This window comes from Salmo trutta, unplaced genomic scaffold, assembly GCF_901001165.1.
Source record: "Salmo trutta unplaced genomic scaffold, fSalTru1.1, whole genome shotgun sequence".
NCBI lineage: Eukaryota > Metazoa > Chordata > Actinopteri > Salmoniformes > Salmonidae > Salmo > Salmo trutta.
The window spans coordinates 329,326-338,753 of record NW_021822458.1 but is presented as its reverse complement, the minus strand read 5'-3'; the positions used below and the strand labels follow the sequence as shown (position 1 = coordinate 338,753).

The following is a 9,428-nucleotide window of genomic DNA, read 5'->3' as shown; positions in this document are numbered from 1 at the left end:
AATCAAATATGAACCTTTGTTTTCAGACACCTGGTGAAATAATACAATTTGTTGATTATGTCAACGTAAACCAAACATACAATGAAATTAGGGGTTATGAGGCATACCTTATATTTGACTACTTAATTACGTCACAATACTGTTATCTACTCCAGAGCCAGTAAGAATACAGGAAGTCAACTGTTACTGTGAAGGTGTCACAGCCGTCGAAGGGAGTAGACCAAGGCGCAGCGTGTTGAGTGCTCATGTTCATATTTATTATACTGACACAATATAAACAAAACGAGTAAACGACAGCCAGCAGTTCTGTCAGGACACTAACGACTAAACAGAAAATAACCACCCACATAACAAGTTCAAACAAACGCAACTAAATATGGCCTCTAATCAGAGATAACAACAAACAGCTGCCTCTCATTGGAGGTCATTGACAAAACTAACATAGACATAGAAAAACTAGAAAAACCACATAGAACATAAACCAAAAACCCCGAAACACACTAAACAAACACCCCCGGCCTCGCCCTGACCAAACTACAATAACAAATAACCCCTTTTACTGGTCAGGACGTTACAGTACACCCCCCCCCCCCCCCCCCCCCCCAAAGGTGCAGACCCCAAATGCACCTGAAACAAAAACTCACAACACAAAAACCCCAAACTAAAGGGAGGGAAGGGAGGGTGTAGATCACTGCTGAAGGCTCTGGGCTAAGGTGCGTCGCTGGAGACCTCGGGCTGAGGAGCGTCGCTGGAGACTCAGGGGAACTGGCGTCGGAAGGACAAGGCTGCATAAGGTTTCGGCCAGAACATCTGAGCAGAGCCACCAGTGGATTCTCATTACTGTTTGTGTGTGTGTGTGTGTGTGTGTGTGTGTGTGTGTGTGTGTGTGTTGTGTGTGTGTGTGTGTGTGTGTGTGTGTGTGTGTGTGTGTGTGTTCATTTTACAGAGTAGTTTGATTGAGAACACATTGTATTTTATATGGCACTGATTCCTTCTAGGCCTTCACCAGTTTTTGTGATGATTGAAAAGACAGGGGGCATTCAGGAACATTCACCATCAGACCATAGGAGCTTGTGTTGGGATTCAATAAGCTTCACAATCAACAACATACACAGATAGATTGGCTAAACACATACGTCTGAGACATGAGACTATCAGTTTTATTAATTTATTAATGTGGTCTGTCCAGAGGAAGGAGGACATAGGCAGTGGACATATTTTCATGGAGGTCAATACTTGTCATACTGGGAAACTAATTAGCATACGCTCAGTGGCAGTGGGCAGGCAAGGAATGCCACAAACTTTGCCATTGGCTGAGGCAGTAAGTAGGCGGAGGTTGGAATGAGAGGGTTCCTGTAAGAGCCTATCAGAGTGCCAGACAGTGGGGTGTGTATGGGGGAGAAGTAGAACAGCCTCTCATCATGTGAGAGCCCAAAGACACACACATGCTCCTCACCATGGAAACGCTTCTCACCTCTGGGTCGTCGTGGAGACACTCCTCACCTGGACAGTAGACTCCGCCCTGCAAAAAACGGAATTATATAGTTTAGCCAATCAGACACCTGGCGGCTGGATGGAATAAGGAAGTAATCTGCATAGGCTAATCCTAATCCACAGACAAAGGCTGTTTTAATCTGAGATCTTCTCGGCAGCCTGGGCTCGTCTGGCTGGGTCTGTGGGATTGATCCATCAAAGATTGGAGGATACCCAAAATCTGTTTCTCCAACAGGAATCCCAGATCACGCTTGTGACAGCACGCACATGGATCTAATCTTCCTCTCTCCCATTGACCTCAATACAACCACATGGTGATCTGTTCAACTACCCATGTTCTGTAGTTGTTCATGGAAGTAATTGTTGATTGTGCCTCTAAGTTGAAACCCTCTCTGACTCTCTACCCACTACAGGTAGTGACCGGCTTTTGCACAGAAGGCTGTAGTGAATGGAGGTGGATGGAAGCGCCTTTGATGTGGTTTAGATAATCTATTGTTTACTTTTGGCTGTCTGGTGACAAGGAGGCTATTTTTGGTCAGTCATGTTCGGCAGTGTGAAGAAAATCATCTCTCTGTTTGAGACTCGACGGCAGCCTCGCCCCCTCTCCCTACCTCCATCCTTCCCTCCATCTCTCTCTCCATCTCTACCTCCTTCCCTCCCTCCATCTCTCCCTCCATCTCTACCTCCTTCTCTCCCTCCAGCTCTCTCTCCATCTCTAACTCCTTCCCTCCCTCCATCTCTACCTCCTTCTCTCCCTCCAGCTCTCTCTCCATCTCTAACTCCTTCCCTCCCTCCATCTCTACCTCCTTCCCTCCCTCCATCTCTACCTCCTTCCCTCCCTCCATCTCTACCTCCTTCTCTCCCTCCAGCTCTCTCTCCATCTCTAACTCCTTCCCTCCCTCCATCTCTACCTCCTTTCCTCCCTCCATCTCTACCTCCTTCCCTCCCTCCATCTCTAACTTCTTCTCTTCCTCCATCTCTAACTTCTTCTCTTCCTCCATCTCTTTCTTCCTCTCTTCCCCTATCCCTCCCTTCCTCCCTATCCCCTATCAGGTCCAGAAAAAAAGCCCCCCAGTCCCCCTTAAAGAGACACTCCTCTCCTTCTGCCTCCCTCTCCGGCTGCCCTTCCTCCTTCTCCGGCTGCCCTTCCTCACTCTCCCCCCAGACCAAACCCAAACCCAGACCCCCCCTTACCCCACCACCTGTCCACCAACCACTACAACTTCCTGCTAGATGGAGAGTAGGAGAAGAAGGCAGGAAGGGAGTGAGTGATACGGGTTGGGGTCATGGAGGGCTGAGAGGTCGTGGGGGGGTCAGGGTTAGGGACTCATGGCCGAGCGGACGTCAGGAGCTTCAGATGAGGAACCAAACATCTGTCACCATGGAGATTCCACAACACTTTAGGACCGCAACTAAACCTCAACGACAGACCACTGCTCAACCCCAACCTCAACTCCAGACCACTACTCAACCCCAACCCCAACCGCAGACCACTACTCAACCCCAACCCCAGACCACTACTCAACCCCAACCCCAGACCACTACTCAACCCCAACCCCAACTCCAGACCAATACTCAACCCCAACCCCAACCCCAGACCACTACTCAACCCCAACCCCAGACCACTACTCAACCTCAACTCCAGACCACTACTCAACCCCAACCTCAACCCCAGACCACTACTCAACCCCAACATCAACAGCAGACCACTATTCAACCCCAACATCAACCCCAGACCACTGTTCAACCCCAACCTCAACCCCAGACCACTATTCAACCCCAACATCAACCCCAGACCACTGTTCAACCCCAACCTCAACCCCAGACCACTACTCAACCCCAACCCCAAACCACTACTCAACCCCAACCACAGACCAATACTCAACCCCAACATCAACAGCAGACCACTATTCAACCCCAATGTCAACTCCAGACCACTACTCAACCCCAACCTCAACCGCAGACCACTATTCAACCCCAGACCACTACTCAACCTGAACATCAACCGCAGACCTCTACTCAACCCCAGACCACTACTCAACCCCAACCTCAACCCCAGACCACTACTCAACCCCAGACCACTACTCAACCTGAACATCAACCCCAGACCACTACTCAACCCCAGACAACTACTCAACCCCAACCTCAACACCAGACCCTGGCCCCGCTCCCATCCTGGTCGCTGTGTCTGAAGGGTACACCTTCTGTCCGGAACGCTGAGGCAGCCTTCCTGTCCCTGCTGCTCTTCTGCCACAGGTAACCATAGAAATGGCCTGGCCATTTGTTGTCGGGAGGTGACTGTGTTCAGGAATAGACATCAATGTGAACCATGTGCACTAAGACACAATCTCCTTTGTTTTTGTTGTTGTTGTTACAGTGGCTCCAGTAGCAGTAAGATTGCAATTGACAACAAGATTGAGCAAGCCATGGTAGGACAGTGTGTTTTTTATTTATTTTTTATTTCACCTTTATTTAACCAGGTAGGCAAGTTGAGAACAAGTTCTCATTTACAATTGCGACCTGGCCAAGATAAAGCAAAGCAGTTCGACAACATACAAAAACACAGAGTTACACATGGAGTAAAACAACATACAATCAATGATGCAGTAGAAAGAAAAATAAGACTATATACAATGTGAGCAAATGATGTGAGATAATGGAGGTAAAGGCAAAAAAATGCCATGGTGGCAAAGTAAATAAAGTATGGCAAGAAAAAACACTGGAATGGTAGATTTGTAGTTTGAAGAAAGTTAAAAGTTAAAATATAAATAATATGGTGCAAAGGAGCAAAATAAATAAAATAAATAAATACAGTAGGGGAAAAGGTAGTAGTTTGGGCTCAATTAAAGATGGGCTATGTACAGGTGCAGAGATCTGTGAGCTGCTCTGACAGCTGGTGCTTAAAGCTAGTGAGGGAGATAAGTGTTTCCAGTTTTAGAGATTTTTGTAGTTCGTTCCAATCATTGGCAGCTGAGAACTGGAAGGAGAGACGACCAAAGGAGGAGTTGGCTTTAGGGGTGACCAGAGAGATATACCTGCGCTGGAGCGCGTGCTACAGGTGGGTGCTGCTATGGGGACCAGTGAGCGGAGATAAGGGGGGACTTTACCTAGCAGGGTCTTGTAGATGACCTGGAGCCAATGTGTTTGGCGACGATGATGAAGTGAAGGCCAGCCAACGAGAGCATACAGGTCGCAGTGGTGGGTTGTATATGGGGCTTTGGTGACAAAACGGATGGCACTGTGATAGACTGCATCCAGCTTGTTGAGTAGGGTATTGGAGGCTATTTTGTAAATGACATCGCCGAAGTCGAGGATTGGTAGGATGGTCAGTTTTACGAGGGTATGTTTGGCAGCATGAGTGAAGGATGCTTTGTTGCGAAATAGGAAGCCAATTCTAGATTTCACTTTGGATTGGAGATGATTGATGTGAGTCTGGAAGGAGAGTTTACAGTCTAACCAGACACCTAGGTATTTGTAGTTGTCCACAAATTCTAATGTGTTAATGGTTATAGTGTCTGTCATGTGTTTTATTGAAGGACTTGGTGAAGACCCATCTGTTGCTGGAAGAATTGTGACATACATTTGATGATATGCTATAATGACATGTTGTATATTGCTGTAGGACTTGGTGAAGAGCCACCTGATGCTGGCTGTGAGAGAGGAGATGGAGCTACTGAGGAAGCGGATCAACCAGCTGTCAGAGAGGAACGCCCAGCTGGAGAGAGAGAACTACATACTGAGAGCACTGAGAGACAGACAGAGACACTAACGCACACATCCACGCACACACACACACACACAGAAAGAAGCTAACACTATTAGTACATGCCTTTCATTTTCTATTTAAATGGGTGTTTTGAATAATCCTGTAAAATGTGTTTTTATATTTAACCTTTATGTACCCATGCGAGTCAAGAACACATTTTTATTTACAATGACAGCCTGGCTATGATGATGATGTCTTCTCGTGTAATGATGATGCTGTAGTTATGAAGAGGCCTGGTTGCCAGTCTCTATAACGTTCAACTTCTTAGCCTATTCCATGTCGTGCGCCAATGGCAGTTAATGAGTGGAATGTTAGCTAAACGGAGACTGGTAACCAGGCTAATGAAGAGGGGTTCTGAAAGAGAACGTGTGAAATGTGCATATTCTGTAATTCTGCCAAAAAAATATGAGTCAAATAAATAACTGTTACTAAAGAAGAGTTTGACTTGTGCCGTAGAGTCCACCACTTACACAAGCACACACAATGTAACATGCACGCCAAGGGGCGCCACTGTATAATTTCCTACTAACGAAGAAACCGGAAGTGTGATTGTTTCGTTCTGTAGAAGGTGTTATGGCGGCGCCAGTGGAGGGAATTTCAAAAGTGAGCAGATCCTGCTAAATAGAGTCAATCTATCCTCATGTATTAACAGTGAAAACTACAAGAAACGCGTGAGCTCAGCTGTCATTCGGGACGCTTCCTCATAACAGTAAGCTGAGAATAAACGACATGATTGAATTTGCATAGCTTTAGTTAACGTTAGCTAGCTAATTAGCCAAACAAACCCTATAACGTTAGCTGGCTAGTAGTACAACAAGTAAAGTTAGCTGGCTAACTGACTGGTGAACCTACTAGCATGCCTGCTGTCGTCGTTAGCTAGCTAGCTGGCTGTGTGCTGAAAGCTCCCACAGTAAATGGAATCTAGCTGGAGATCTAACGTTAGCTAGATAACGTCACATCGTCATATCTGGTTGGAAGTGTAAAGTTAACGTTATTCAACCTACACTACAGATCCAACAATGGTAAGGGACTGGGTTGGGCATAGAACTCAAAAGATGTTAAGTTTGCTCCATCGGAAAGGTTAGGTTAGGGGGTGTTAAGGTTAGGCAAAGTGATAATGTAACTGCCATTCAGAACCATACAAAATATTCTGGTCGTTGACTGCCTTGTATCATACCTAACATCAGTAACAGAGCCGTCTCCCAAAGATAAAGACCCAGACTGGTGACCTAAGATGACCAGAGTAGGTCCCCTGCAGCAGCGTCCTCCAGCAGGGTGCAGTGACCCAGACATCCGGCTGGTCCCCCTGCCTGCCCCGGTGCCCCTGGTCCCCGCTAGCCTCCTGCGGTGCCCGGAACTGGACCTGTCTCTCCCCCTCAGCCCAGACCCGCCACGGCCCAACCCGGCTAGCCTGCTGAGAGGACGCAGGCACCGGCAGGTCAGTCTGACACATACACACACTGACGGACAGTCACAGATGGTGCTTTTCTCAGTTGTCAAGACAGCTGTAGAAATGATGAGAGATCTGTGTGTGTCAGTCTGTGTTTTTGGAGAGACATCACTGAAGTGTGTGTCCCTGACTCTACAGGTGCGATTTGCCTCCGAGGAGCCTGTGGTTGTCACGTTGATAGCAGAGCCTAGCAAAGACCCTCCACCTTGGCAATGCCCTGGACACTCCAGCAGTTACTCAAAGGGGAAAAGACTCCATGGTAACTAACCCTCCTGGTCTGGAGTCTGATGTACTCATGTTCCCCTGCACAGGAGTAGCACCAGATTACTATAACATGTGATGTGGTTAGGCTGATACGTAAAATACCTATCCAGGTGTTATAAGATCTGGCATACGTCAGCAATGTCTGAGCAGAGGACTGGTCAATATCTCTTCCTGTATTCCTCCCACAGGTGGAGATCTGCGTTGGAGGGCAAGGTCAGCAACCAATGAGAAGGCTCCCTGTGAGGAGAGGGGTGGCAGCCTCCCTGAAGGGGCGGAGTTAAATACTACTCTGGCTCTGAGGGCTGAGCTAGATAATGTGGCAGGGGCAGAGTTTAACTCCCAGAAGGCCGTGCAGGAGCAACTACAGAAGTCAGACAGAACCAAGAACAGCATCAGCGCCCGGGCTACGGAGGGTAGCACACAGAAACACACACATGCAGACATAAACACACACACACACACACACACACACACACAGAAATGCAGACAGAAACACACACATGCAGACATAAACACACACACACACACACAGAAATGCAGACAGAAACACACACATGCAGACATAAACACACACAGAAACATACACATGCAGACACACCACACACTAACTGCGTGTATGTCCTGTCTGTCTATAGGGGTGAACGTCCCTCCATCCCAGCACCTCTACAGGGCATTGGTCAGTGTGAATGTGGAGGAGGAGGAGCTTATCAGCCAGGCTCTACATGACAGGCTTCAGCTGGTCTCGCCCAAATGCAGCCATGGCAACAAGGCAGGTCCCTCTCACTGGCCCCATCAGATTACATTTACGTGTGTGTGTGAGTAATATGTAAATAAAGGTGTGTGTAGAGTGAAAACACTCATGACCTGCAACTAGTCCATAACTGTATTTGTAATCCGTGTGTGTGAGCAGAAAGAGGACAGTCCTGACCTGCAGGTTTTCTTCAGGGGGGATCTGTTGAGAGAGAAGCCCCTCCTACCAGGGGACGAGATTACCATACCACGCCCCCAGCCCATCCCACGCCCCGCAGACACAACCTTCGACCTCTACCACAGACACACATGCTGGGAAGCTGGACCCTGACACACACACACACACACACACACACACACTTACTCTGAACCTCTAGACTGAAAGGCCCTGTCCCGAAACTTAAGAAAAGCATTATCCCTTCTTTCCCTCCCTACGTCCGTCATTCTCGGATGTAAATATTGTATTTTAAACTAATTGAAGATATTAAAGGAATTAACCTGTATCATGTTGATGAGCGATCTTTACTACTTGCGTGTGTGCTTGAGCCTTGGTTTGTGTTTGCTTGCATGTGTGTATGAGTTGTGGGCTTTGGAGAGCAAGGGAGGAGGTAGTGGTGGTAGAGGGATGAAGAGGTGAGGGAGAGATTGTCCAGGGATCGAAGACGGCTGCGAGGTGAGTACACAGCTTCAATTCACACTGCTGGGTGTGTTTGTAACGGGGGTATAGAGAGCAATAGTAATGGTGTTTTTTGTAGGCACTATGGAAGCTAACTGCCATGGCTTGTTGGCCAAAGCCTATGGGGACATGTATGGGTTTTTTGGAGTGTTTGAGGATAAATGCCGAAGCATTTATGTAATCAAAACAAGCACGAAGGCATTATCAAATCAAAGTTTGCTTGTGACGTGCGTTGAATATAACAGGTATAAACCTTAGTGAAATGCTTACTTACTGGCCCTAACCAACAGTGCCATTTTTAAGTACAAAATAGGTATTAGGTGAACAATAGATAAGTAAAGAAATATATATTTTTTAAAACAACAGTAAAAGACAGTGAAATAACAGTAGCGAGGCTATAACTCATACATGTAATGTTAACTGACTGATATTCTATGTATGAGATCTCCTGAGCCTGTGTTAACCTCAGACCTTATTTTCTGCATTTATCCCAAAACGCTATTCTTTCACCATTTAATTTCCCCCATAGGAATGGCTGAACGAATTAGAGGTCAGAGTGTGTTTATTATGTAGTGTTGGTGTGTGTGTAACACATTTGTGTAACGGAGTTTTGTGTTGGTGTGTGATTGTTAACATCGAGCAAGTCCTTTCCCTACCACAGGATAGACATGTTTGTGTTTCAGTGGTGGGAACAATTCTATAATTTTGTGAAAATGGTACTCCATCTCCCAGATTAACTCAATTGAAATGGAATTGAACCCAAATCACCTAGATATGTTGTTTTATATCTCCTAGATGTATGGTGTTTTATATCTCCTAGATGTGTGGTTCAGGACCATCTCCAGTAAGAATCCATCAGCCTACGTCACCCTGCTGTAACCTGGGTGATATAGACCATCCACACTTTCTCTCTCTCACACACACGCTTGTACCATCTCAGCTCATCTCTCTCTCACACACACCCCAGTCTCTGAGACCCGGGCATCGCTCTCTCTCTCACACACACCCCAGTCTCTGAGACCCGGGCA

The 9,428-nt window shown here is 46.9% G+C and overlaps 2 protein-coding genes across 7 annotated transcripts; both read left to right on the top strand.

The window, feature by feature from the left end:
• Positions 1 to 2,875: 2,875 nt before the first annotated feature.
• Positions 2,876 to 5,698, top strand: LOC115182342 (proteoglycan 4). The gene is made up of 3 exons (XM_029743960.1): positions 2,876 to 3,750; positions 3,872 to 3,923; positions 5,117 to 5,698. The coding sequence occupies exons 1-3, from the start codon at positions 2,876 to 2,878 to the stop codon at positions 5,261 to 5,263; spliced, it is 1,074 nt and encodes a 357-aa protein (XP_029599820.1). The 3' UTR covers positions 5,264 to 5,698.
• A 106-nt stretch (positions 5,699 to 5,804) lies between these two features.
• On the top strand, positions 5,805 to 8,227 carry LOC115182338 (protein phosphatase 1 regulatory subunit 35). 6 transcript variants are annotated; one of them, XM_029743956.1, is made up of 6 exons: positions 5,805 to 5,969; positions 6,448 to 6,698; positions 6,849 to 6,969; positions 7,163 to 7,387; positions 7,610 to 7,789; positions 7,885 to 7,974. In XM_029743956.1, coding segments are annotated over exons 2-6 (732 nt in total). In that variant the 5' UTR covers positions 5,805 to 5,969; positions 6,448 to 6,494; the 3' UTR covers positions 7,887 to 7,974. The 6 variants fall into 6 exon arrangements, with proteins under 6 accessions (XP_029599816.1, XP_029599812.1, XP_029599811.1 ...); XM_029743952.1 differs by having other exon boundaries at positions 5,806 to 5,969; positions 6,469 to 6,698; positions 7,610 to 7,743; positions 7,885 to 8,227; XM_029743951.1 differs by having other exon boundaries at positions 5,806 to 5,969; positions 7,610 to 7,743; positions 7,885 to 8,227.
• The last annotated feature ends 1,201 nt before the right edge of the window (positions 8,228 to 9,428 follow it).

What these genes read in the sequence shown, in the direction of transcription:
- LOC115182342 (XM_029743960.1), top strand. Translation starts at nt 2,876, where the DNA reads ATGGAGATTCCACAACACTTTAGGACCGCAACTAAACCTCAACGACAG. An exon ending in CTGCTGCTCTTCTGCCACAG is followed by an intron (nt 3,751 to 3,871) that starts GTAACCATAGAA and finishes TTGTTGTTACAG; the next exon opens with TGGCTCCAGTAGCAGTAAGA. An exon ending in ACAAGATTGAGCAAGCCATG is followed by an intron (nt 3,924 to 5,116) that starts GTAGGACAGTGT and finishes ATATTGCTGTAG; the next exon opens with GACTTGGTGAAGAGCCACCT.
- LOC115182338 (XM_029743952.1), top strand. Translation starts at nt 6,495, where the DNA reads ATGACCAGAGTAGGTCCCCTGCAGCAGCGTCCTCCAGCAGGGTGCAGT. An exon ending in GAGGACGCAGGCACCGGCAG is followed by an intron (nt 6,699 to 6,848) that starts GTCAGTCTGACA and finishes CTGACTCTACAG; the next exon opens with GTGCGATTTGCCTCCGAGGA. An exon ending in AAAGGGGAAAAGACTCCATG is followed by an intron (nt 6,970 to 7,162) that starts GTAACTAACCCT and finishes TTCCTCCCACAG; the next exon opens with GTGGAGATCTGCGTTGGAGG.